General features: G+C 37.7%; 6 protein-coding genes across 11 annotated transcripts; 2 read left to right on the top strand and 4 right to left on the bottom strand.

Moving 5' to 3' along the window:
* Positions 1-2,088: 2,088 nt before the first annotated feature.
* On the top strand, positions 2,089-5,045 carry adipoqa (adiponectin, C1Q and collagen domain containing, a). 3 transcript variants are annotated; one of them, XM_084399273.1, is made up of 3 exons: positions 2,089-2,261; positions 2,339-2,574; positions 3,613-5,045. In XM_084399273.1, the coding sequence occupies exons 1-3, from the start codon at positions 2,254-2,256 to the stop codon at positions 4,161-4,163; spliced, it is 795 nt and encodes a 264-aa protein (XP_084255399.1). In that variant the 5' UTR covers positions 2,089-2,253; the 3' UTR covers positions 4,164-5,045. The 3 variants fall into 3 exon arrangements, with proteins under 3 accessions (XP_084255399.1, XP_084255400.1, XP_084255401.1); XM_084399274.1 differs by having other exon boundaries at positions 2,139-2,261; positions 2,367-2,574; positions 3,613-5,039; XM_084399275.1 differs by having other exon boundaries at positions 2,177-2,261; positions 2,424-2,574; positions 3,613-5,039.
* Positions 5,046-5,675: 630 nt separating this feature from the next.
* and1 (actinodin1) lies at positions 5,676-9,681 on the bottom strand. Its single transcript, XM_084399426.1, has 5 exons — positions 9,557-9,681; positions 8,894-8,966; positions 8,063-8,107; positions 7,715-7,854; positions 5,676-7,159 (listed from the first exon to the last, which is right to left on the bottom strand). The coding sequence occupies exons 2-5, from the start codon at positions 8,946-8,948 to the stop codon at positions 5,702-5,704; spliced, it is 1,698 nt and encodes a 565-aa protein (XP_084255552.1). The 5' UTR covers positions 8,949-8,966; positions 9,557-9,681; the 3' UTR covers positions 5,676-5,701.
* Positions 9,682-10,795: 1,114 nt separating this feature from the next.
* Positions 10,796-13,997, bottom strand: cops9 (COP9 signalosome subunit 9). The gene is made up of 3 exons (XM_084399419.1): positions 13,783-13,997; positions 13,335-13,407; positions 10,796-10,958 (listed from the first exon to the last, which is right to left on the bottom strand). The coding sequence occupies exons 1-3, from the start codon at positions 13,843-13,845 to the stop codon at positions 10,921-10,923; spliced, it is 174 nt and encodes a 57-aa protein (XP_084255545.1). The 5' UTR covers positions 13,846-13,997; the 3' UTR covers positions 10,796-10,920.
* Positions 13,998-14,530: 533 nt separating this feature from the next.
* On the bottom strand, positions 14,531-15,938 carry otos (otospiralin). Its single transcript, XM_084399418.1, has 4 exons — positions 15,862-15,938; positions 15,670-15,736; positions 15,278-15,301; positions 14,531-14,974 (listed from the first exon to the last, which is right to left on the bottom strand). Exons 2-4 carry the CDS (start codon positions 15,728-15,730, stop codon positions 14,799-14,801), a joined length of 261 nt encoding a protein of 86 aa, XP_084255544.1. The 5' UTR covers positions 15,731-15,736; positions 15,862-15,938; the 3' UTR covers positions 14,531-14,798.
* A 153-nt stretch (positions 15,939-16,091) lies between these two features.
* Positions 16,092-18,535, bottom strand: apodb (apolipoprotein Db). Of its 3 annotated transcripts, none has more exons than XM_084399415.1 (5): positions 18,461-18,535; positions 17,353-17,492; positions 17,012-17,133; positions 16,839-16,924; positions 16,092-16,728 (listed from the first exon to the last, which is right to left on the bottom strand). In XM_084399415.1, exons 2-5 carry the CDS (start codon positions 17,470-17,472, stop codon positions 16,493-16,495), a joined length of 564 nt encoding a protein of 187 aa, XP_084255541.1. In that variant the 5' UTR covers positions 17,473-17,492; positions 18,461-18,535; the 3' UTR covers positions 16,092-16,492. The 3 variants fall into 3 exon arrangements, with proteins under 3 accessions (XP_084255541.1, XP_084255543.1, XP_084255542.1); XM_084399417.1 differs by lacking the exon at positions 18,461-18,535 and adding an exon at positions 17,794-17,935; XM_084399416.1 differs by lacking the exon at positions 18,461-18,535 and adding an exon at positions 17,798-17,935.
* A 1,479-nt stretch (positions 18,536-20,014) lies between these two features.
* On the top strand, positions 20,015-25,929 carry mynn (myoneurin). 2 transcript variants are annotated; one of them, XM_084399327.1, is made up of 9 exons: positions 20,015-20,113; positions 20,593-20,632; positions 20,866-21,156; positions 21,871-23,282; positions 23,942-24,101; positions 24,365-24,543; positions 24,650-24,733; positions 24,817-24,903; positions 24,991-25,929. In XM_084399327.1, exons 3-9 carry the CDS (start codon positions 20,885-20,887, stop codon positions 25,386-25,388), a joined length of 2,592 nt encoding a protein of 863 aa, XP_084255453.1. In that variant the 5' UTR covers positions 20,015-20,113; positions 20,593-20,632; positions 20,866-20,884; the 3' UTR covers positions 25,389-25,929. The 2 variants fall into 2 exon arrangements, with proteins under 2 accessions (XP_084255453.1, XP_084255454.1); XM_084399328.1 differs by lacking the exon at positions 24,817-24,903.
* The last annotated feature ends 175 nt before the right edge of the window (positions 25,930-26,104 follow it).

The following is a 26,104-nucleotide window of genomic DNA, read 5'->3' as shown; positions in this document are numbered from 1 at the left end:
TTCTGTACCAAAACGGCTCTAAAATGCTCCTCTGAATCTACATTGCTAATATTTAAATGGCTTTACCAAGTCATTATGTATCAAAGGTCATTATGTCAAAATCTGCATGTTTTGTAAATATTTCCTTTTTCTATTTTTTTCTACACACCAATATTGTCAACACTAGAAAGCTGCGAGTACAAGCATTCCTTAATACTGTAAATCCTGACATGTGAAGAAATATGAATTATGTTTGTGTGTGTGTGTGTGTGTGTGTGTGTGTGTGTGTGTGTGTGTGTGTGTGTGTGTGTGTGTGTGTGTGTGTGTGTGTGTGTGTGTGTGTGTGTGTGTGTGTGTGTGTGTGTATAAACATACATACATTACATATACAATATAGCCTGCTAAACTGTTTTATTTATATATATGAAAATATATATTTTTGTTGTTATTAAGTATCATCATATTTGATACATCAGTCCTTCATGGCTCATATATTTAGGAAAATATGGAGAGAAAAAAAAAACTTCAATTTCAATTTTGCTGATATTTATGTGGACAAAACGTCAGATGATTTAATGTAAACCAATGAGATCTTTATAATAGTATAGAAGACTACTTGCACAAAATGAAGTAAGATGATGCTTAGTTTGATGATCAAAGATTTTTATTGTGGGGGACAAAACATAATGCATACAACCCAATAATCATTTTTTTCAGCAAAGCTTTGATCATGTTGATAGTTTTGAGGCCTTAATTTCGAGAAATTTGTGTTTCAAATAAGATACAGCAGGCTTTATAGAGTTAATAACCCCCTGTGTGTGTATGACTGACCGGTATGGCTGACCTATTATGAGCAATTATTGATAAAATTTAAATTAACAGGGTCTATTCTTGCTCTATTCTTGCTATTCTCACCACAACTAATGTGTTCATTGTGCTCTCACCTGATATTGGCTTAAACAAACACAGTAGTAGATCGATGGTGCTGATTCACAGGTGAAATAGGAGGAGGATTATTCATAGTCATGACATTTAAGTAAAACATTGTTTTTACCAAAATATGTTGGCATTTTATAATCAGTACAAGCTATACAATTAGTCCAGTGAAGTGTCAGGTGGCGCATAGGGAGTTGTGTGAGATGAACACTGACCTTTTACAAGACAACTGAGATGGGAAGAGCAGAGAATGGATAACTAAATAGTTTCATGTTTTAATGAAGCGTCTAATTAACTCTGAGAGTCCTTATAAAGACCTGGAGACTCATGCACTACATAATAGCTTATGCATTATGATAAAATTACCATGTCCGTTAAGCTCGGTTGTGCTAACATTATTATCAAAGGATGAGGTAGCATTTTGATTCTAGACCAGTATACCTTGACAGTGCTTCAAACAAAAGAATTACATTTAAATGTAGTTGTGATTAATAATCTCCCGTATAATAATCTATCATTCGTTTTTGTTATAGAGAACTGTTTCATGAATAATGTGTGCATATATATATATACACTACCGTTTCAAAGTTTGAGTTCTGTACGAATTTTAAATGTTTTTTACATGGTTTTTGTTGTTGTTTTTTTACCAAAGGATACTTTTTTTAAATCAAAAATACAGTAAAAACAGTAATTTTGTGAAACAAAGTAAAAAAAATTATATCTTTTTTAAATTAATTCCTGTGATGGCAAAGCGAATTTTCAGCAGTGTCCAGTGTCACATGATCCTTCAGAAATCATTATAATATGCTTCCAATAATAAATTGTGTCTCATGTACACACTTTTTCTTTAAATAATGATACTTATATTAGCCACAAGGTGGCGCCCTATGATTAGATACAGAAGTCCTCCCTTTTCTCATATTAGCTGTATTGGTGAATTGCATGGCTAGATTCCAAACTAAATGGGTCTTACCAGGTTAACAGAAAGTCATCTCCTCCATCTCTCTCCTGAAATAAGCAGAAATAAACATATTCAAAAAGCTTCAAAAGCAATCAGATAACATAGCTACAAGCTATCCATGCCAAGTGTGCATTAAACTGACTAGAAGGCAGCAGGAATTAATCAATCGACAACAATAAATATAGAAAACTCACACCGTCTTATCTGAATGTGACAGTGTGACCGCTTGTTTAATACCAACAGCTGCTTTGCATGTCCAGTCAGATATTTTTAGGGGTGACAAGCACAGAGGAGACTTGCACACAAGATTTTAAAAGGCAAAAGGACAACAGCTCAAGCTATCACTCCACACAAATCACTGTAAAGGACACACTTTGATGGCCAGGTAGGACAAAACATGCTTGCCTATTCCTGAAATTTATGTTTATGCTTTCTAAATGCATTTTCATTGTAACACAACAGATTTGATCACATGGCTCTTGCGATGAAGAGTGCATGGATAGCTGTGCTTTTTGTGATAATGGCAGCCAGACTGGGTGTTCCTCAGGAGGAGAACACAGAGCTGGCTGAGCAGGACAGCAGGGAACCTTGTGCCCGCTGGATGAGGGGTGTTTCTGGAACACCAGGGTTCAATGGAATCCCCGGGCGGGATGGACGTGATGGGCATGAGGGGAACAAGGGAGATATCGGAGATCAAGGTGATTCATTAGCAGACTCCTAATAGTATTAAGTGCCCATGACAAGTACACTTAAACCACACTTAACAGGGGGGTCAGCGATGCCATAGGACAGGGTTCCTAAAATCTGGTCCTGGAGGGCCACCGCCCTACGGAGTTTAGTTAGAAACGTATCAAACACACCTGAACAAGCTAGTCAAGGTCTTCAGAGTTAAATTGCAGGTAGGTGAGTTTGATCATAGTTTGAGCTGAACTCAGCAGGACAGTGGCCCTCCAGGCCTCCACTATTTGGGTTCCCCAATGAACCTTTCAGTGAACAGTTCTTAAAGGAACCTTTTTTTGTGGAATGAAAGGTTCCATAGATGTTAAAAGTTCTTCATGGAACCATCAATGCCACTAAAGAACCTTTATCAACACAAAAATCACAGTGTCGAGTCTGTCGACCATTTGCAAGGCATGTTCATGACCCGAAATGAGAAAATGTCACAAAAGTTCAACAAAAACATCACAGGTTAACCAGTATTTCTGACTACTCAAAAATCGAAATGGGTCAAATTGACCCGCAACATAAATCGGAGAAACACACTAAAAATAATTTGTGAGTGAATATACCTTTGTGGACTCTTCTGTAAACGAGAGACAATGTTTGTCTGCAAAAAAAAAAAAAAAAAACTAACGTTCACACTGTCAGATTTTGGGAATGACAACCGCATTTACGTAGTGTGCGAGTCTCGAAATGTTCACTCTTACAGTAGCGTCTCGAATATTGTCTGTATGAATGCGCAATGGGAGTCAAGCCCATATTTTTTTACCAGTAGCCATAGCGACAGTGACCAATCAACGGAGTTTATAGAAAACAAAACTGACGGGAGCAGTTTTCCGACAATGCGGATGTGTATGAGTCCTGAAAATGTACAGGTGTGAGTTTGGTTATAGAATGTAGTTATCACTTCCATATAACTGAACTGTGTGTGAACGTAAGGCCTCAAATTCAGGACTGACAATGTATTTTACTGCTGTGTGAATGTGGACTAAGTCTCTTCAATTATCTTTGTCAAGGCTCCAAGGGACCAAATGGAGAGCCAGGTGAACCAGGGGATGAGGGGTGTGCAGGCAAAAGAGGATTTCCTGGAAACCCAGGTCTGAAAGGAGAAAGTGGAGAGGGTTCCTTCCCCTACCACTCTGCTTTTAGCATGGCACTTATAGGTAAAATCAGCCCCGCTAGTGGAGCTCCTATCCGCTTTACAAAGACCTTCTACAATGAGCAGCACCACTACGATGACATCTCCGGAAAGTTTCGCTGTGCAATCCCTGGGATCTACTACTTCACATATCACCTCACTATCAACGGGAAGGAGACCAAGGTAGCGATGTTCCAAAATGGCCGGACTGTGGCCTTCACTCTTGACCAGTTCCACAACGGAAATCTAGATCAGGCCTCCGGAGGGACGATTTTAAATCTGTCTGCTGGAGATGAGGTTTGGCTTCAGTTGTATGATGACATATTTGATGAAGGGATTTATGCTGATATCAACAATGACTCCACCTTCACTGGTTTCCTTTTGACTCCTAAAATCTTAAGCAACCCATTTGACAACCGCAGACGATGATACCATCTGTATTTGTATCCATATGTTCACTTAATCTCATTGAACAGTTTAATGCAGCATGCAAAGATTATTTGCAGTGTGGTTTTTTTTTTTAAACTGTCATAAGCCCTGTCATTTTTAGATTTATAGGCCAGATCACAGGGAGTCTGCCTGCCCACCCACTAAACGTCACATCTAGCCAACTGGCTTCCTTTCAACACAGCAGTGTAGTTTAGCACACATCATCCTAGCAGATATTTTAATCAATGTTCAAGGTCAGTATATGTCATCATACATGCTGAGCTATGACCTTATAATTATATTTTTGTTTAGAATGTGTGTTGGGGTGTAAAATACTTGCAATCTTGTACGTTGTAGAACTCTTTAATCGCTGTTAGTACCATCATTTTTAATTGACCAAAATAGATGAGAATTTATATTTATTAATGTTAATTAGGCGGTTTCTGTGCCACAACTTTAATTGTGTTATAGAATTTGAAGAAACCTCTTCATTATGGAATGATTTAGCATCTCTCTAAACTCCCAAAGCAGTTAACTGAAAAATCCTGCAAATTATAGGACTGCTAAAGTTTAAACTGTGAAAGCAGTATATGTACTGGTGGGGTGCTTATTAAATATGGATTTGTATGCTAATTTAGTGCAGGCTATTTCATTATTTTTGAGTGTGTGCATGTCAATTTCCATTCAATTCAGTTGATGTTTTTTTTTTGTATAGCGCTTTTCACATTTCACAATCATTTCAAAGCAGCTTTACAGAAAATGTATGAAAGTGTCCATAATTAGTTTATTGCATTGCTCTGAATGACAATAGGAGTTGTGGCATACTAGTTCACTTGTATGATAGTCCAATCAAAATTAAAAGAATTCTGCCAAAAGCCTTTTAAAAAAATAATGTTATTTCATTTATTTGTATTTAATTGAAAAACTCTTTGTTTGTTAAATTAGGTAGTTTGTCAGTAGTAATCATACATTTACAAAGAAAAAGAGCTCAAGATCTTTAAAGCTTTTATTTGAAACATTCAAAGAAAAACATCTTACAAATATGCAAACAAATCACAAAGCATCAATTTGGCAATTTAAGGTCCCAGAAGTTCATTAAATATTAATTTGAAGGGAGATTGTCTGGTGAATCTAACCAAAATGGGAGAGGTGATCATGATTACAGTATATTCAAGGACACTATTGATCTTGCATACACTTTGTTTGGCTTATTTTTCCCTCCACAAAGTTATGAAGAGCTAGGAAGACTGCTCCTCCATTAGAAAATAGAGCAGTCAATCTCCTAGAGAAGCTGCGACACACAACCAGGTTAAATGTGCTTAAAGAATCAGTAAGAAACAAAAAAACAATCCCTATACAAGTGCTGTCAAACTCCAGAGCTAGGAAATTTCAGCAGCTCTCGAAAATATTGTATGAACCAAGTGAAATCCTGTGAAACTTATGTGCACCTTTTCTACAAGTGTGCATTTCAATATATATCTACAAAAAAACACATTCTGTCCTGATCTACTATTTTTGGCATACATTGTCACAGGGATTTATTTATTTCTGTAGTCTCCATTGTAGGCACGGTGGTCATCCTGGCCAGGATACCGACCACCATATCCTCTCAGGACATCCTGAAAACTAGGCGCTCCTGGTTCCTGGGGGCCATATCCTGCATATGGATCCTCTTGTCCACTCATGTAGTATTGCTGCTGGTCATAGCCTGGGGTCTCAGGGTAGGACTCTTCTCGATGCTGGGGGACCTCCTCATGGGATTGCTCCTGCGCTGGATGCTCCTCTTGTGGTGAAGGACTAGCGGGTTCGGCCGCCTCATGGCGGCGCAAGCGGCAGTTTCTGTCATACTCTGGGTCGCAGTCAGGATCAGGCTCGACCACCCCATTTCTGGATCCATCAGCATTCAGGTGAGGCTCGTAGGCTTCGGCCGGGTAGGAAGTCTGTCTGTGCACAGCACGACGGGGCTCGTTTTGGGAACCCAGTGGGAAGCACTCTTCATCATACCCGATGAAACAGTCATATCCCTCTTTGGTCTTCCCGCGAGGTCCCAAAGGATGTTGAGTTTCCTCTGGTTGGTGCCTTGGAGGCTGGAACTGTGTAGGCAGGTGTCTTCGCAGGTCAGCCCCAGCAGATGCATCTCGGTACATAGCGTAAGGGTCATGACGAGGGCTCGGAGGTGCCCGCATGGCGCCGGCTTCAGAGGCGGGCTCGTCCTTCAGATCTTCAGAGGCCAAGCTTCCAAACCTTGTGGCTGTCAGAGGGTTGCAGTTATTATCATAGAGAGGGTTGCAGGATTTCTCCAAGCCAGAAGGTGGGGCTTCGTGGTTCTGCGAGGATGCCAGAGCAGCAGCATAAGCACAGTATGGGTCAACCCGAGGGTCACAATGGGGATACCGCAGATACAGACTAGATGGCGCCTTCTGAGCCAGATGGGGTACGCAGTAAGGATCTGTCTTAGGGTCGCAGCCGAGATGGGCGTAGGATGGGGCCGGTGCAGTAGCGGGCTTGTATCCATAAGCAGCACGGAGGTGGTACTGGAGACACTCAACATCTTCTGCGTCACAGATGCGCAACAACTCAGCTCTCTTCTCAGCTGACAGGAAGGGTTGCACCAGTGGAGAGTAGTAGTGGTAATTGGAACGTGGATCCTTCACCACAGGGGTGTGGAGGTAAGCTGGGGCTTTCACTGGAGCAGGGGCTTTGACAGCAGCTGGGGCCGGAGCCAAGTAGGGGTAATATGAGTTTCCCTTCGAGTACATGCAATACGGGTCTCTGTAAGGGTCACAAGACTTGACTGGGGCAGGCGCTGGTGCCTCAGCCTTGGTCTTGGGCTTGGGTCTGCTGGTGTACGAGGCCACGCAGTTTGGGTCATCAGACTCGGCACAAGACTTGTAGATGTCGCCTAGGTGCTGCAGGTACAACTTGTAGGAACTGCGTGACTCAGCCCGATTCTTGTTCTGCAAGTACGCCAGATAGACACGATCCAGCTCTGCAACCTGAAAGTTGACAACGAATGATCTTGATTAAGTACTTGGATTATATAACCAACATAAAATACATAAGTAGCCTGAATCATACCCTAATTTTTTATAGTATTTTCGCATGATGGCCAATAACCGGTAAATGGCCGATATTAAAAAAAATTAACAATTTAACAAATAAATGAAAAACAAAATGATTAAAAAAAAATAAAAAAATGAATATAGACATCCCAACATTATAATTTGCAGAATTAAAAATGGCTATTCATTTTCAGATTTGCTAAAAATGACATTATTAAATGATTAATGATTTAATAATTTAACTTTTAGTGAGCATTAGAAGGCGGCAAAATGTACAATCTAAATGTAAAAATGCATGACGACCATGGGCGTTTAAAAATCGTTGGTTGTTACTGATAAATTCAAAAATATCGGCCAATAACCGATATGGAAGGTACCGATTATATTGGGCATTCCCCAGATTAACCTTTTCAAAAACTATGAACGCTTGTTGTAGGTCCTGCAGGTGCACTGTGTTTTCCTGTTTAGTTCACAATATGCTGTACTCACTCCCTCTTGGTTCCCATTGTCAGTGAAGTATTTGTACCAGCTCCAGAAGTCAGAGTGCTGCTTGTACCAACTGATGTTTCTCCTGTTGCGGATTAGTCTCTTTGAGCCTTCCTCAACGCCTGCCTTTTCATCGCTTCCATCTGGCAGAAACATTATGTGTTAGTTAATTGTACATATCTACACTCTCAGAAAAAAAGGTACGAAATGAAAGGGTACAGCCCCAGTGACAGCTTTCGTACCTTTTTTTCTGAGAGTGTAACATTCACACAGATTATACTGTAGCTATACAACAGATATATGGATTGAATTTGAGACTCAATAAAGACTGACAGAACAAGCCATACTCACCGTCTCCTTTTAAACGCTGGGTCACAGGGCCAGCCAACAGAAGCTCTGATAAAGAAGAAGAGTAGAGAGAGAAAAAAAATGAGGGGGTCCAAGTCTCAACCAGATGTTGCCTTTGTCAAAGACAGAGTAGAAAATGCTTACAGACAGTAAAGACCCAGCAGGATGCAGTTTTACAAGTTGTGGGGGGGAGGGGAAGTTGGTAATATACAGGGGTTTGTAGGAAATTAATCTTCAAACAGCGCACATCAGCACTTTGATGCCTGGCAGGGGGCTGCAGTAACTTGGCTCATACAAGCAAAAGCTATAAAATCTACAAAAGGAAGGAGCCTATATACCTACAGGTGAACCTAATTATCCTAGCATCAGAAAATGTCTGAACTTACACCTTTTCCATCTTATCTCTCTGAAGGTAACGTTCATCTCTGCTGGAATGGAGATGAGGGGATCACGGATGTGTAGTTTACCATGAGGTGATCTCAGTGTCGTATTTGATGTAGGTAAAGGAAATGTAGCTCTTTCAGAGGATCAGCAAGTTTATTTTTATGAGCTTGTAAACTGCTGCCACATCTGGAAACCTGGTGCACTTAAGAGTTTTGCTGACAACCGTTAATCATTTTATCAGTTGCAGAGCAAAGAGCAAAGGACTCAGAAACCCGACACCCCCTCGTTTGATACAGGACTTTTGGGGAAATTTCAGTCAGAAGATACAAAGTCATAAAGCTTCTAAAACAGACCTGGTATTTTATCATAGAACTACTAAAAATAAGGATTTATACGTAACTTTTTTTTACTCAATTTTATTGACATGAAAAATATATTTAGAAATCTCACCTGGTAATAATAACGTTGCTAACAGCAACACATTGAAGATGGAAGATCGAGCCATTCTTAACCTTCCTGATTCCTTTGGATAAACATCATTAATTATAGCATTTATTTGCATTTTCATGAGCTTTCATATCCATACTTTAACATGATGAACCTCAATCAAGATGATTATGAGAGTTGTAATGAGAAAAAGCTTCCTTTTGTTCCTGATATTTTATGATCTACATTTAAAATTGAAAATTTGGAGAAGTAGGAAAAGAAAACTTTTATATTTTACATATAGACAGAATTTGACCAAAAAAAAAAAGTACTCTATATGGTCTATTACCAGCTCATTATTTGTTGTTACATGTAACAAATGCCTGTATACAAAGAAAATTAAGGTTTTTTTTCCAGTGGGACCTGTGTGACATTTACAATTTCAAGGTAAGTTCAACAAACATTGCATTTACACATTCCAGCTCTTTACACTATCTCATCATATTCCTGTCAATGTCAGTATTTTTGCTGGCGCAGCTTTCAAGATGAACAGAAAAACACTTGAAATATTTTCTTAAACGCGTAATTATAAAAGGATTTTCTTATGATCTCTAAAATTGGAGCACATCTGCATATTATTAATGTGCAATTGCTTTATAACCAGACATATAAGAGTCTGTGTCTTACCCGTGTTAGGATGTGGCGACGTGAACCGCTGAAGAGACAGCCGACTGGGCCTGGAAGTTCAGCTCCACAGCTGACTGACTGGAAGAGGAAGGTGAGTCAATCCCCTCGTGTACTAGTCTCAACACACCCTGTACACCGACTGTGCCACCGTTAGAACCTGGCCACAATTTAAACCCAACCTTGATCATTAAAAACTAAAAAGGTGCATCCCATGGGGCCAAGTACACGCTGCTTCCAACACTACCATTGGCTTTCTCTGGCCAAGCAAGTCAACCAATCAGATGTTGTAATTATAGACAGACACAGCAGGAGAGAAAAGAACATCAACTGTTTTCCATTTAGAAGGTTCTATTCCTAAACTTGATGCTTTCAAAATTGAGAATGCAAAAAAAGCTTTGCATTAGCTTTCAGTTATTAAATAAGTGTGTGTTTTTTTGCTTTATGAGAACCAATAACAAATCTAAATTTGTTTTTAAGTAGAATCGGGCTAATATGCTTGCAGTTTACATTTTTTCATTAGCAGCTGGGGACATCCTATACATGTCTTAACATTGCTGAGTATATGGAAGGGGACACTCCCATTAAGGTTTCATCAAGCGACGATTCTTGTTATCTTCAGCTAACCGAATAGCAGACATTAAACAAATCTCTATATACTGAATATTGTGTCACAGACGAAATGCACTGAACCGTCAAGTGCAGCAAACTTTGTAAAACCCCTCATGGGGAATTTTTTCATACGCACATCTGCCAAGCACCAGCTCAATCCATCATCCCATAATTAACTGCACAGAATGACATTAAAAGTGATCTTTCACAATTAAAACCCTGTTTGTGATGCAGATTAAGAGTTAAAGGGACAGTTCACCCAAAAATTGAACATTTTGTCATCATTTACTCAACCTCACGACCAAAGTTTTGTGTGAACTCTCCCTTTAAAGTATGCCTTTTTTAAATCATCTAACCCGAATAAAAACAGATTATCAAGCGAGTTCGGATATATACAGGTAGAAAAATATTTTCATGTCAATGTCAGAGCGTAAAACATCTGTGCTTTATGTTAACGGTGAATCGCACATGTAATTATGCACACTTACAGGTGTTCAGGAATGTGCAAAAACCTACAATCAGGGCTAGAAACAGATTTCAGCCTAGGGAAAAAAACGTTTATAATAATTCCAACTTTTGACTTGGGAATGTCTGGGATTTTTAAAATGTGGAAACATCTGGCAAAGGGAAGACTTTGTATTGCACACAAGTTTATTAATGAACTGAAGAATTAACAAATGCTACATCACTCACTTAAATGCAAAACAATGAACATTTTATACAATGGAGAAAATCGTCCTTTTTCGTCCTCTTCATCACAGAATATCATCGTCATCAAATAGATCTTCAAAATCTGTGGAGAAAGAGAAGTGTTAAGGAGTAGCACAACACACAAAAAAGATATGAATACAGTACTTTTAATTTGGCAAATTAACCTTTTTTTTCTTTTTTAATAAACGTGTTTATCAAATAGACATGGTGTTCCTAAAATAAGGATATGAGCTCATATCGGGGTCTCTGGGTTATTTTCCGTGAAGCTTTCAAAAATAATAGCTTGCCTGATAAAAACGCCCCTGACTGACACGTGTTCAGCTACTTCAAGCGCTGCAGATGGATACAGGGGCCATAAGAGGGAAAACCTGCTGCGCTGGAGCCAATGAACCCCAATAAAAGCACTTTACATGGGCTCAGTTTCATACCTGCTTTACTCTTTAACTGCCTGCTTTTTTGGGTCATCCTGTGCCAAGCTGAAACTACCTTTACTATCAGCATATAGAGGAGGCGGAAACGTATAAAGAAAATTGTAGAGTATGCATGCTAAAGCACTTTGCAATATTCTGTTGCCAAGCAAACAAAGAAAACAGCAATTTAAATGATGGAAAGAATGTTTTTTTTTAAAGGATTTTACACAGAAGTAGTTTTAAACACACAGTACTTACACACATGTACACATACATACATATATACAGACCCTTTCCAAAAAATTTGAATATCATGGAAAAATTTATTTATTTCCATAATTTCATTCAAAACGTTAAACTTCCATAGATGATAGATTCAGGGCCCACAACTTAAACGATTTCAAGTATTTAGTTGTTTATTTGTACATAATTTGGGCTTCCAGTTCATAAAACCCACGAAAACAGGATTTCAAAAAATTAGAATATTACATGAAATCACACAGTAATTACACAGTGATACCATGGTCATTGAACCAGGTTTTGGTTCTTTTGGCAGTGTGGGCAGGTGCAAATCCTGCTGGAAAATGAAGGAAGCATGAAGTGCTCTGAAAATGTCCTGGTAGACGGCTGCGTTGACTCTGGATTTAATAAAGCACATTGGACCAAAGTCCTCTTTTCTGATGAGAGCAAATTTGGCATCTCATTTGGAAACCAAGGTCCCAGAGTCTGGAGGAAGAATGGAGAGGCACACAATCCAAGATGCTTGAAGTCCAGTGTGAAGTTTCCACAGTCTGTGTTGGTTTGGGGAGCCATGTCATCGGCTGGTGTTGGTCCACTGTGCTGTCCACTCAACGCAGCCGTCTACCAGGACATTTTCAGAGCACTTCATGCTTCCTTCAGCAGACAAGCTTTATGGAGATGCTGACTTCATTTTCCAGCAGGATTTGCACCTGCCCACACTGCCAAAAGAACCAAAACCTGGTTCAATGACCATGGTATCACTGTGTAATTACTGTGTGATTTCATGTAATATTCAAAAAAATGTAAATCCTGTTTTCGTGGGTTTTATGAGCTGGAAGCCCAAATGATGTACAAATAAACAACTAAATACTTGAAATCGTTTAAGTTGTGGGCCCTGAATCTATAATCTATGGAAGTTTAACGTTTTGAATGGAATTATGGAAATAAATTAACTTTTCCATGATATTCTAATTTTTTGGAAAGGGTCTGTATATCAGGGTTATTATCGTTAACTAAGACTATTGAAAACATTTATAATTGAAATAAAAATAAAATAAAATATAAATATTAGTTGAATATATAACATATACTCTCACACATGCATTATACATGTGTGTGTGTGCACTGTGCATATATATTTATGAGGGTTTTCTGTTAATTGACAAAGTTGCAATCAAATAAAATATGAATATTATTTGAAAAACAAACTACATGGAAATTAGAAATGTTGCCTTGGCAAAAAGCTTAAATAAGTTAAAGTTGAAGCACTACAGGTATTACCTGGACAGAAATAAAAACTAAACTTAAACTGAAAATAAATAAATAATAATATTTAAATACAAATAAAAAGCACATAACGAAATTGCTAAAATTAACATGAAAACTAAAAATATAAAAATAAAAGCTAATTCAAAATGTCAATAAAACTATAATTAAACTAACATAAAAAGGATACACATACCACCTGATTTAACTATTAGACAACCCATAAATATCATAAACATAAAACATTTAGCCATACTAAAGATCATATGGAGATATACGAATAAAATTGTAAGCAGACAAAACACCTGATTTCAATGTAGAATTTAAAAATAGTCATTTCCAGGCCTGAAAAAAGTTAATAAATATTGAACATTTGTGGGTTTTGTTCATAAAACAAAATCTTGCCCAGGAATTTCCATTAAAATAATTTCTAGTAATGACAAACCATTGGACATGTCAAATAAAGTAATTGATCAACGTATTGGATTGGATTGTATGGTATATCAGATAATTGAGTCATAAATGGAGTTTGTGAGTCTCACCATTAAAAAAGTCCGAGTGTACAGCCTTCTCATTGGCGGCCAGATCCATCAGCAGTCCAGTGCTGCCCCCTGCCTGTCAACACACACACAGCACTACTACACACTGGCCTGACATTTACTCAATCATGTATTTTAAACGAACACGGTCATACTTTTTAGAACAAATAATACACCACAAACATCTACAAAACATTTATTGAATAAATACCAATGAGACAGTGTGTGCATCTGAGGAAATTGGACTTATGTGCTAGCTGGAAGAAAGATTGGCTAAACATAATAGCTACGTTACGCTGTGGTTTATACAGATTTAAATAAAATGACACATAAATCTGTTCGATCACCTATATTTTCGATTTTTTAGGGTATGTAAACTTAAAGATACACGTCTTATCATAGAATTTCGTACTGAGAACCATGTGTAAACACCTCTATGGTAAACACTAACCTCATCCAGGTCCACATACGGACCAGCTCCCTCGGGAAACATTTCATCAACTGCTGGCTTCATAACTTCAGCGCGAGTATTTTTAAAAACAAAACAGCGATGAATAAATGTTAAAATGGTGTGTTTTTCAGCTCGCTGTCAAATTCACCAAAAGCAACCCGTTCGTTGTGTCCCTCTGTTTCCGGTGGTGTTTCGATTCGCGATGTCCGATTCGTGAATGAATTTTTCTTTTGAGTCGGATCTTTTTTTAATAACCCGTTTTAAAAGTCGATTTGAATGATTTCTTCACACAAAACGTTTTCAATACATGTGCATGAATGCAAACTGTATTTCTAAATGACTGGCATAAAAAATTGGGGGGAAAAAGCTTAATTATGGCCTCAAGTACACATTACAATAAAAACTCTTATTAATACACTACCTAATCGAAAATAAATATCATTATAATAAAAAACTAACAGCCATATGAGGCTACATGTGGTTTTACATGACTAGAAATATTTAATCTAGATTATGCCAGTCGCTAGGGTCCATATGATGCCGTAAAACTCATCGAACCACTTCTTTAAAACGAACGGTTCAAAGGAATCGATTCGTGGATTATTATGATTTTTTTAGGCTTCATATTACCAGTTGTGTTACATTAAAATGTAACCGGCTGGAAAACGGGTCCTACTGGCTCGGTTGGAGAACTGGTCCCCACAGTTTGTTGTTGTAGTGTTTAAAAAAAGGTATTAAAATGGTTTCTGTGAATCGGGATGACACTTTTGTTTTATTTCTTACATTTTCTATATATGATATATTATACATCACAATCATGCACTCTGAAGCTGTTAATGAAACATTACAATGAAACTGTGAATCCTAAATATGCCTTTTTATTAATAGTAATGGCACAAGATTCATCATTATAAGGCTATACGTGTTTTTAGTAATATTTCAATAACCATCCTAGCTTCTAGTGACAGAAACTAAACTATGATTGATAAACAAATGGCATCCACTTAGTGCTCATGTTACTCTGCCACTTCATAACCCAGCGTGTCTCCCAGATGCTGATGGGCGAAGAATGTTCTGGCCATTTGATTCATCTGCTCGTAGGCCCCAATGCTGCGGAAGTATTCCACATAGTTCCAGAAATCTGAGGTGGAATATGACCAGTAGGGCATAGCCGGGGGGTTTTCATAGGGTACTATGTGAGAGAAAGAAAAATAGAGCTTGTGTATTTCTGCTGAATTCTTGCATTCCAGAATTCCTGATGATGTGTAACTGCAGAAGTTATGTCTAAATGTGCCTCTTTGTGTCCTCAGACTGGCAAACACAACAATACACTTAATATACTGAATATAATTATAAAACGGCATCAACATTTCATACAATCCAATTATGTGTTCAAACAAAAGCTTCATTGTGCATTTTTTAAATGCTACTATTAATACTGTAGGTTATATGCTGGCTAAAGGTGTGTAAACAAAATGATAAATAGTCTGTTTACCCCCTTCAGGAATGAATCTGGCACCTGTGGAAGGAGAAAGTAGAGGAAGAGTGAATGAAATCCCTTACAAAGAGCTGATTCAGGCATAGAGAACTGAGGATCTCCCGAGGGATTCAAGAAATGTGTGCATTTCCTCCTCAAATATTATTCCTAACTATGTGCACGCTTGTCCTGATGAACACAGCTCAAGTCTTTAGTGTTTTTAATATTACCATGGTATTGCATTGTTTTCCTTTAAACATATTCCAGTTTGCTTATTTGACAAATAGCAAGTATGTCTAATAAAATCTGTCTTTTTTAATTCTCATATTCTGAAAATCATGAAGTAGCGTTCAAAGCAAATATCTAGCCTACAATATCCAGAGATAGTTATATGAGGAATATACACTTACTGCTGAGATTATTAGCAAGAAAACACAGCAAGAAAACCCAAAAAAGCACACTCCACTTCATCTTTCCCTGAAAAAAAATTTTTTTTTACTAATTACATTTATGGTTAAAATATAACATTGAAAAATAGGTAAACTTTTGCTATACTACATTCACGCATTCCTCATAATTGGGTTGGAAATAAACAACATTACCTCCTTTGCTGCACTGATTGCACGAGGTCCGGCAGTTTCTGCGAGCTAAAAGATTTTGTGCTTCACAGGTTCTGCACGGACTGGACCCTGAGTTCAGGAAAGTTTTGTCCCCTCCCAAAATAGATCTACATCATTGAAACCACCTCAAGACCGTCTATGATATGCATTTCAAACCAAATAGGTTTATGCATCATTCCATATAAAAAAAAAATATAAAAAAAAAAAACAGATTCCAAGAACATAATTCCATTTTTAATTCATTAATATTCCAATAGAAATCCAAACACCAAGCATTCCAAAAGGCATAGAAAATACACTTTTGAGGACCAATGCACATGTGCAGAACAGACAGGACTTTAGTATATTCACAAAATAAACACCTGTTTATTAAAATCATTATTCAGTAATGACATGACAAAACCGGAAACTTCATTGGCAAAAGGTTATGCTTTTATTTCTTTTTCAAGAGGTGCAAAAATATGTATAGAGCACTATATTAAAGGCTGGGTTCAGCGGTTTTGTGCCACAGGAGTAGTTTTATAATGATAATGTAAGTCGTTTTCACTCATAATAGAGATAGTGAAGGCACAAACTTTTCTGAACCAAAATTATATATTTCAGTTCTCACTGTTTAAAAAGGACCATCGCATCCTTGCTGATCTGTGGGTATCATTTTGCTCACGTCGATGTTGTCACGTGAGAAGATCTCTTTGGCGTGGTAGACGGCCTCTGCAGGCAGAATGCGTGAGCGTGAGAGGATCCAGGCATAGTCCACGTGAAACAGCCTGAGAACATCAGTGCACGAATAAACAAGAGAAATGCTGTTGTAGTCGGTGGACAGGACCCAGTATGGGGCGTAGGGTGTGACTGAAAAAGAATTTCACAGAAAGTGAATTTAAAAAAAAGAGCTATTCACACTTGAAAACAATAGAAAAGAGATTCCAAAGTTCTAGATTTGAAAACATTGATAGACTTACAGTAGGAGAAACTGACTCCAAGCTTTGCTGGCTCCCTCATGTCCTGAACGACTGCTGTGCCCTCTGCTTTTCTTATTTTTCCTTTGCTGTTTTTTATAAATACATGGAAAATGATTGAGACGAAAACTCTATATAGAAGTCAAAAGACTTGATTTGGTCTATAAATGACTCACTATGTCTGAACATTGAGAACTTCGATGGTGTTGTCAGGTCTTAGCGAGTAGTTTGCCTCAATGCACTTGCCTTTCTCAAAGGATGCTGGGAGCTTTTCGATCTCATACCACTTTCCAAGGTACTTGAAATGAAAGGTAGAGCTCATATAAGCAGACAGTACAATTTTAAGTACACGGGTACACTCAAAAAGAAAAATTCAGTAATTTTTTCACCCTCATGTCATTCCAAACCAAACAAAAGAAGAGCATTCGGATTTGGAAGTACAAGAGGATGAGTAAAAAATGAAAGTTTTGGGGGGTGAACTATATATTTAAGATTCTATATGTTTATATAGTCCTACCTTGTTTATTTCAAAGTTTGGCTGTACCATTGGTGTTGGGCAGGGGCCCCAACGAAAGGTCTGAGCAGAAGCCAAGGGAAGCAGAAGAGGTATGAGCAACACAATCATGGCCTTCATCATGTCAAGAACTGCTGTCTCAGCTGTGACGAGAAAGTTAGGGAGTCATGAGCTCAAGTGCATCATGTTGTGACAGTGACAGTGTTAAAGGGATACTTGTATGAATTCTGCACAAGGGCTTGTTATAGAAAATGCATAAGGTACGTGCTATTGTCTAATTACAAGGGCCGGTGAGCCAATAGGCCTATTGCCTAATCCTATAGTCACCCTACCATCATTAGCTAGCCTATGTCTACCGGTGAGTCATAGATGTAGGTATAACACTGGTAAACACTGTAAAAACAACTTGCATTTAGGAGAAAACAAAGAAAGGAAAAAAAAAACTTGCTTATCGTTGTTTCTCCCGGTGTCTCTCGCTTTCTCCGCGTTTTTAAATTGGTGTTTCAGAAATTATTTTAACGTCGCACCTGGAGATTTCGCTGCTCTACGTCTCACGTTTCTCCGTGTGAACCTGAGAAATGTATGTGGAGATTTTTAGACGCCTTTTGTTTTGAATGGCATGATGTTTTTTTTTCTTTTCTAAAGCTGTCAAACCTGCTGGACCCGTTTGCAAAAACACAAACCAGTGGCGTACACGTGCAGTAACTATGTTATGTTATAAAACTCTGTGGTTACGAAATTTTTTGAATACTTTTGAATATCAGTAGCTATCACTTATTGATTAAATTACTGAGGAACATAGGCCTATATGTACATATTACTGTAATGCTTTTGTTAAACCGGCTAGATTAAATCATATAAATTCAGTTTGTTGGATAAAATCAATACTGTTTGGTTTTTTTTATGAAGGTGGTAGCCCTAAAATTCTTTACCAAACACAGGTTCACAATACACAGAACACAATACAAGTATAGACAGAAAATAATAAAATTTAAAGAATTATGATTAAATATTATGATATAAATATTATTATACAGTAAAAAAAACACACAAAAAAAACACAAAAGATATCACAAAACAGGCATAATAACAATGCAAAGTAAATGGATACCTGTCTCAGAGAAAGATGTTGTTGGTCACAGAGCTGAAGGTGTTGAGTGTGCGCTGGAACACTAACAGTGTGCTGATAAGAGAGGAGGAGACACTCATAATAGACTGAGATTGTGCTGTAACAAGAAGCAGCTGATTATGTAAATAGATATCATGGGAGTAGTACCGCAGAGACAATGTGTGTGCTGTTTGTGTCTCTTTATTTGTCATTTTTACAATAACCTTTCCTATTCAAACAATGACAGAATGGTTTATAGTAATGTGGATCAGGTGACCTTATTTATCAAGGTAATTTTCAGCAGTTTCAGTCCCTTATTCGTTCATAAATCAGACTTTCCTAAGGGCTGTAGACATTAAATTATATAATTCTTGAGTCCTTCACTGCTCGTGATGAACAAATGACATAACCTGTTTCAAAGTGATATAACCATGGGAGGCAGTTAAGTATTATTACAAAACAAATATTACTAATAATGTTATATAAGTTAGATAGTAACAGTATATTATATCTCAGTATAGCTGAGCCACATTGTCACCTTGGTGATGTAAATGCCACTGCTGGTTAATTGCTTGATCAAAATCAATAGCAAATTTACAAAAGGTGTTTTCACAAAACCTTGTGTTAAAATCTTTTTAAACCCTATAGGTTTTAACAATAATAAATGTGAAAAGCAGACATCCCACCTCTCCCGGAAGTTTCAGGAGTCTCCAGCATTTTGATATTGGCTCCCTGATGGCCACAAATTATACAATATCCCAGAAACCGATTTTTTGGATAGTGAGCTAAATGAGTTTTTGCTGGGTGCGATGTCTGGTAAAGCCCAAGATTTTTGCAATCTTTAAGCATACACTCTTAAAGAGTAAAGGTTATGATATAGCCTAATAAAATATAAATAAAGTTTCTTTATTGGCATCTATGGTGAAGAACATTTTTCATTCACAAAATATTTCCATTTTACTAAAGGTTCTTTATTGTGGTTCTTTAGATTATTAAAATGTTCATCACACAGAAAAAAGGGTTCTTTGGAGAACCCAAAATGGTTCTTCTATAAACTGCTGAAAACCCCTTTTCGGAACCTTTATTTTTTAAAGTTTAGCAACTAAAATCTGTTGAAAGGGTCCAGTAGGAAATAAAGACCATTCCACATCGACCATCAACATTTATGAAGGTCTACCTGAAATAATACATGAATAATTAACCTAACAATATTTGAAATCTAATATTCCGAATGGCTGATGAGATATACTTTCACAAGGCAGATTTAGATACCGAAATGAATGAAATTACCTGTAAAATTAGGCTTGTACGCCCAGTATAACGGAGCAAAAAGAGAAAAGCTTTTTGTCTTGGAATTGTAATTAAATAAAAGTAAGCCGTTTCAAAAGAACTTGAGTAAAAATTGAAGTAGGCCTACAATTAATTCTGTGCTTTTCTCCTTGAATGCACCAGTGGTCCATTCATGTGCCTGCAGTCTCCTTTGGCTCCACCTAATGGTTACAGCTGTTTTTTCTACTTCTTTTTTTTTTTTTTTGGTTCAACTTCAAACACCGGAAAGAATTCAGACAGGAGGATATGACGTCACTGACCAATCCCCTTGAAGACTTCGAAAATGGCCGTCAAAGCAAAGAGATTTTAATCTACTGTCGAAATAACGTGAGACCTGAATTTTTATTAAAAAATCGAATTCAACTTAATATTTAATAATCACACAATTTAAATAATTATTGCACGTCTCTGTGTTGTGTTTGTAATACATAGACCGAACCTGTGAATTGCGGCTCGCGCTCTACCGGATCGAGCATTTTCGAAATAAGAGCCCTTTGTTTTGCATGTTAAAATTACAAACATTCGTGTCTGCATTTATCCCGTAACTAATGCATTTAGCTATTTTTAATGCATATTCACAACTACAATTATTGGGTGCATTCTAATATTATGAGTAGTGTTTTAACAATGATAGTTTGTCATCAAGCTTGTTATTTCAGCCAACTTTTGAGTAACGGGCGGGAACTTTTATTTTCCCTAACTGATGATGTCAAGTCTGAACAATCGCAAATTTTATTTAGTGTTATAGGTTATTTTATTTATGCACCTGTTCTTTAATTTTTGACATGTGTGTTTCATTTAAACAGGTTTTTGGGTGTGGTTTAAACCATCATAAATTTACGTGAGGTAAGTGAATTATTTTTGTTTTGTTTATTGCTTACAAAACGATTACATATAAATTTCCAAAATTATATAATAATTTATTAATCCTCATGTTTGTTCCAAACATTTATTACGTGCCATAATTCACCACTTTTATTATATGGAAAAAAAAGATGCAATGCAAGTGAATAATGACATACTTTTTCTTTAAGGAGTTTAGTAGTTGCTGATATTATAAGATGCTCTTGACATTGCAGGTTGGCAGTCTTACACGTCATGCCACATATCACTCACAGTGAGTTTCTTCTGGAGCAGCTTAAGAGGCAACGTGAGAGAAGCTTTCTGTGCGACTGCACAGTAGCAATAGGACAGGCTCAGTATCAAGCCCATCACAATGTTCTGGCAGCCTTTAGTGAGTATTTCTCCACACAGTCTATTGATGCCGGAAGAGAGGATGCCACCATAACTTTGGACCCGGAGTCAGTGAGCAGTGCTGTGTTTGAAAAACTACTGACATATATTTACACCGGGGAATTGAATATGGACGGGTGAGTTCATGGGTATCTAATTCTTCATCTATATAGTCTTCCTACTGACATAGAAAACCTGACTTTTTTTTTTGTAAATGTAATAATGTAAATGTAATATATTTTAGTATAATTTTAAGGTCTCAGAAAACAATATATAATTTTGGCCTAAATATTATGTCAGCTAAATCTTTACCTCTGTACATTAAAATTATATATATATATATATATATATATATAGTTAGCCAATTAAATATTTTATAGCAAAGTAAAATAAAATAAAAATCATATTCATTACTGACTTTTTTTTTTTTTTTTTTACTTTTAAAATTTTATATATATATATATATATATATATATAGTGCTGGCCATCCACCATAAAAGTTTGTGTTTACATAATATATGTGTGTGTACTGTGTATAATTATTTTGTATATATAAATACACACATATGCATGTATTTACTTAAGAGAAATGTGTTATTTATATATAAAATATTTATATATAATATAAATTATGTATAAATATATATACAGTATATACATGCAAATATTTCTTAATTATATACATGCATATGTGTGTATTTATATATACAAAATAATTATACACAGTACACACATATATATTCTGTAAACACAAACTTTTATTTTAATCGTTGCCCAGCACTAATATATATATATATATATATACATAAAGAGAGAAAGATAGCATATTTGTTGTGCTTTGTTGTCTACAGAGAAGAAATTGAAAGTGTTCAGAAAGCTGCTTCTTATCTTGGTATGCCCGAGGTTGTGGCTCGCTGTACCCTATCCCAAGATGATCTCAAAACTGGTGGCTCGCCCGCAAGACAAATGCAGTATGAAGATCCACATTCCCCCCTGAGCCCAGATGACTATGAACCTTTAGAGCCGATCTCACAGGTGGAGGAACGGATGTGGTTAAAAGGAGAGAAAGAAGATGGGTCTCAGGATGATCCCGCCTCTACGGATGAAGCCCAGTCGTCCAGCGAACAAACTCCCCAGAGAAGCGGAAAGAGAGGGAGGAAACCCAAAACCAGGTTGTATGAGGAAGATGTTGAGAGGGAGGCCATCGCTGCTCAAAGAGGCAGAGGAAGAGGCCGGGGTAGACCGAGAGGTCGCCCACGGGTGAGGCCATTGAGTTTCGATTCAACTGATCAATCACCAGCACAGCAAAGCGTGAATCCAAATAGCAGCTCTGTAGGGAGAGGATCCGGAAGACCGAGAGGTCGCCCGCGGATTAGGCCTTTGACCACTGATAGAGATGATTCTGGTAACGCTGAAGATGATTCTGTAGCAAACAAAGATCAAGAAGGGGAGAGCTCTATCCGCAAAAGAGGACGACCACGAATTAGACCCCTACCATCTGAAGCAGAAGGAGACGAAGAACAAGGAGACACCCAAGAAACAGAGGTTGTTGAAGACGATGCTGTGAATGCTGGTGAGGAAGATGACTGTAAGGAAAAGACTGATACAGAGAACCCTGGTGAAGCTGCGGCTTCCAAACGAGGGAGAGGAAGACCACGGACTAAGCCGTTATCCACTGAGAACCAAGCTACAAATGCTGAGGCCGCAACTACAAACACAGAAGACGGTTCAGAAACTGCAAAAACAAAAGAGAACGAAGGGACCGGTCGTAAAAGAGGAAGACCTCGTTCTAAGCCCCTTTCTTCTGAGGCACCCGAATCTTCAAATCCAATAGAGAACAGTGGAGAAGAAGCTGGTGAAGAAGCAAACCAAGACTTTGAGAAACACACCGAAGAAGGCTCATCTCAAGGTACAGAAGATTCAGAGTCAAGTGCTGCGAAGAAAATCCGCGCCAGCACCAGAAAGAGAAGCTTGAGTAGAAAGCTGAAAGAAAGCCAAGCTAGTAATGAGGATGATGATGACGACGAAGAGGATGACGAATTTGGCAATGACAACGAGGACTGGGCAGGAGAAGAGGAAGTGAAACCTTTGCAGGACAAACACAGGCCTATTTGTAACATCTGCGGAAACCTCTTCTCTGAGATGAGCAGTCTGCGCAGACACATGCGCATACACAAGGGCCTCAAACCCTATCAGTGCCAGCTCTGTACCCGCTCCTTCAGACAGGGAAACCAGCTGAAGACCCATATGCGCATACACACAGGTACACCTCTCACATGAAGTTGTTACACTGCATTAATACACAAAAAAATTCACAACTATAGTATGATGTTATAATTTTTGGTGATCAATACATGATACTATTCAAAACTTTGGGGTCGGTAAGATTATTTGGCTCTTATGCTCACTAAGCCTGCATGTTTTGATCAAAAATACTGTAAAAACAGTAATATTATGAAATATACTTATAGCTATTTTACATTTTATAATACATTTTAAAATGTAATTTGTCCCTGTGATGGCAAATCTTAATTTTCAGCATCATTGCTCCAGTCTTCAGTGTCACATGATCCTTCAGAAATCATTCTAATATGCTGATTTGGTGCTCAAGAAACCGTTCGTATTATCAATGTTGAAAACAGTTGCTTAGTATTTTTGTGGAATCCTTCATGATTGTTTTTCATGATTATTCTTTGATAAATAGAAAGTAAAAACAGCATTTATTTGAAAAAGAAATATTTTTGGGATATTATAATTGTATTTACTGTCACTTTTGATTATTTTAATGCATCCATGCTGAAGAAAATTTTCTTCCAAATAAAAAAAATCTTACTGACCCCAAACTTTTGAACTTGCAGTGTCTGTGTCATGATTTTGTTTGTAGGTTTATGTGGAGTGATGCATGTTCTGTGCTGTTTTCAGGAGAGAAGCCCTTCAATTGTACGTCCTGCGAGGCACGTTTTGCTCAGAAGTGTCAGCTGGTCTATCATTGCCGCATGCATCACGGAGAAGAAAAGCCACACAAATGTGATTTCTGTGGAGCGGCGTTTGCCACATCTAGCAATTTAAAAATTCACATAAGGTATCTAGTGCAATTCATGAGAACAATTCCAGTTCATTTTCATTGATACAATTACACTTGAACATGATTGTGAGTGAGTCTTAGTGTTGTAAAGTAAAAGTTTGCGTTAATCAAAACTAAAACTATGATAAAATATTCACAATGAATGTTTTATTGTTTTATCTGGTTGAATACATTTTTGGACACTAAAACGTAAAAATAATAATGATCTTATTGGTCAATAAGTTTCCATCGACTTCTCTTTCTTACCCGTTTGCTCTCAGAAAGCACAGTGGTGAGAAGCCGTATGAATGTGGAGAATGTGGGAAGCGCTTCACACAGGCCAGCACTCTAATGTACCACAAGCGACGACACACGGGAGAGAAACCGTACATCTGCGACACCTGCGGCATGGCCTTCGCTGTGTCCAGCTCGCTCATCGCTCACACCAGGAAACACACCGGTGGGTTTATAATTCATAAAAGCTGTCAGCATTTTCTGGTCATGTCGACGCCACTTGGAGTCTGTTTAATAAATGACTTTTTTTAATCAATGCACTCCATTTTTAGGTGTGACTCCATATATATGCTTGGATTGCGGAAAACCTTGCTTAACCGCTGGTGAACTTCGAAAACACATGGACATCCACAACGGTAAATTTAACAAGTTGGCCGTTTTCAAAATGGAAACCTTGTATTTCCAAATATGGATTTATTTAGGTCCTTTTTGCCTTTAGGCTCGAGAAAAGTGAGGTGTAACCTGTGTGGGAACATGTTTTCAGACATATATAGCTTGAAGAAGCACAGCATTTTGAAGCATAATGGTGTGTTTATTTCTTGTTTAATTATATATTATTGCTAAATTGATCTGTCCATTCATCTAAATGTCTATTTTAAAACATGCTTTTCAGTTCTTCCTGAACAAGAGCAGACTCAGACTGTGAAATCCGACCCGACGCAGTGTCCTCTCAACATCCCCATCGACCACCAGGGCCTGATTGCACGGGTGCGCTCTGCCCTTGTCGATTCCCAAGACCATGAGATTCAGATGGAGTCCCAGTTGCCAATTTTGCCCCCCGAAGCCCAGCTCATCATCCAACAGTCGGCAGAGCCGCAGATGATCATACAGCACGCAGACGGCTCAGAGCCCTCCATGATCTTCCAGCACGCGGACTCATCCGAAGCGCCGGTTCTCATCCAACACGGAGAATCTGGCGAGCAAGTCAGCTACGTTGTGGAACAGTACGAAATCCCAGCGACTGCTGAGATGGAGCACACGCAGATTGTCATCGTTCAGACCATTGATTAAAATACCAGGTTTTACTTCCATTTTAAGTGTATTTTCTCCATGAAGTGAAGACTGAAGGTAGGATCAGTCAGGCCAGTGCGGAAGCAATTTGTTATGATTGTTTTCTAATCGTCTGAATTACAAACTCTTAGCAGATATCAGTTATACAAAGCTATTGTGTGAGCGTGTGAGGCTTCTCTCTCTTTTTTTCCTTCTTAAAGTCTGCAGAATCTGGATCATTAAAGGCATATTTTCTGAAATGAAGGGAAGGCCAAACGTAGGTTTAGCTGTAATATAAAATGCTGTGCTTAGAAAAAGCATTTTGGTTCATATGTTTAAAAAAAAAAAGATTTTTCTATTTAATTGAAAGGACAGTGCGGCTATACATTACAACTGACTTGGTCATTCTGATGTTTTTGAATTATGCGTTTGTCTTTTAGAAGTATGAAATGTAAATACCTAAAATGTTATATGACCCAGTCTCTGAAACATTTCATATATTATGTGAAATAATCCTCTAACAAACTGGGCAGCTTTTATAATAAATCATCTCACGTCTGAATATGTGTTGTGGTTGATATGTATTTTTGAGTAATGCATTCATGAAATTCATTGGTAAAGACCACAGGGAAACACTTTAGTTTAGGGTCCAATTCTCAGTATTAATTAGTTACTTATTAGCATGCATATTACTAGGATATTTGCTGTTTATTAGTACTTATAAAGCACATATTAAT

This window comes from Rutilus rutilus, assembly GCF_951802725.1.
Source record: "Rutilus rutilus genome assembly, chromosome: 24".
NCBI classification, from domain to species: Eukaryota; Metazoa; Chordata; class Actinopteri; order Cypriniformes; family Leuciscidae; genus Rutilus; species Rutilus rutilus.
Note: the sequence above shows the minus strand (reverse complement) of the source record. Positions and strands in the feature narration are given on the sequence as shown.

Bases quoted from the DNA above. Each gene is read 5' to 3' on its own strand.
- adipoqa (XM_084399273.1), top strand. The intron at 2,575-3,612 runs GTGATTCATTAG...ATCTTTGTCAAG, and splicing joins GGGAGATATCGGAGATCAAG to GCTCCAAGGGACCAAATGGA.
- and1 (XM_084399426.1), bottom strand. From the start codon at position 8,948: ATGGCTCGATCTTCCATCTTCAATGTGTTGCTGTTAGCAACGTTATTA. The intron at 7,855-8,062 runs GTGAGTATGGCT...TGTTTCTGCCAG, and splicing joins CCAGCGTTTAAAAGGAGACG to ATGGAAGCGATGAAAAGGCA. The intron at 7,160-7,714 runs GTGAGTACAGCA...GTCAACTTTCAG, and splicing joins ACAATGGGAACCAAGAGGGA to GTTGCAGAGCTGGATCGTGT.
- cops9 (XM_084399419.1), bottom strand. From the start codon at position 13,845: ATGAAGCCAGCAGTTGATGAAATGTTTCCCGAGGGAGCTGGTCCGTAT. The intron at 13,408-13,782 runs GTTAGTGTTTAC...GTGTGTTGACAG, and splicing joins CGTATGTGGACCTGGATGAG to GCAGGGGGCAGCACTGGACT. The intron at 10,959-13,334 runs GTGAGACTCACA...CTTTCTCCACAG, and splicing joins ACACTCGGACTTTTTTAATG to ATTTTGAAGATCTATTTGAT.
- otos (XM_084399418.1), bottom strand. From the start codon at position 15,730: ATGAAGTGGAGTGTGCTTTTTTGGGTTTTCTTGCTGTGTTTTCTTGCT. The intron at 15,302-15,669 runs GTAAGTGTATAT...CTCCTTCCACAG, and splicing joins TCTTGCTAATAATCTCAGCA to GTGCCAGATTCATTCCTGAA. The intron at 14,975-15,277 runs GTAAACAGACTA...TCTCTCACATAG, and splicing joins CAGATTCATTCCTGAAGGGG to TACCCTATGAAAACCCCCCG.
- apodb (XM_084399415.1), bottom strand. From the start codon at position 17,472: ATGATGAAGGCCATGATTGTGTTGCTCATACCTCTTCTGCTTCCCTTG. The intron at 16,925-17,011 runs GTGAGTCATTTA...TATAAAAAACAG, and splicing joins GTTCTCAATGTTCAGACATA to CAAAGGAAAAATAAGAAAAG. The intron at 16,729-16,838 runs GTAAGTCTATCA...ATTCTTTTTCAG, and splicing joins TGGAGTCAGTTTCTCCTACT to TCACACCCTACGCCCCATAC.
- mynn (XM_084399327.1), top strand. From the start codon at position 20,885: ATGCCACATATCACTCACAGTGAGTTTCTTCTGGAGCAGCTTAAGAGG. The intron at 24,102-24,364 runs GTATCTAGTGCA...GTTTGCTCTCAG, and splicing joins AATTTAAAAATTCACATAAG to AAAGCACAGTGGTGAGAAGC. The intron at 24,904-24,990 runs GTGTGTTTATTT...CATGCTTTTCAG, and splicing joins CAGCATTTTGAAGCATAATG to TTCTTCCTGAACAAGAGCAG.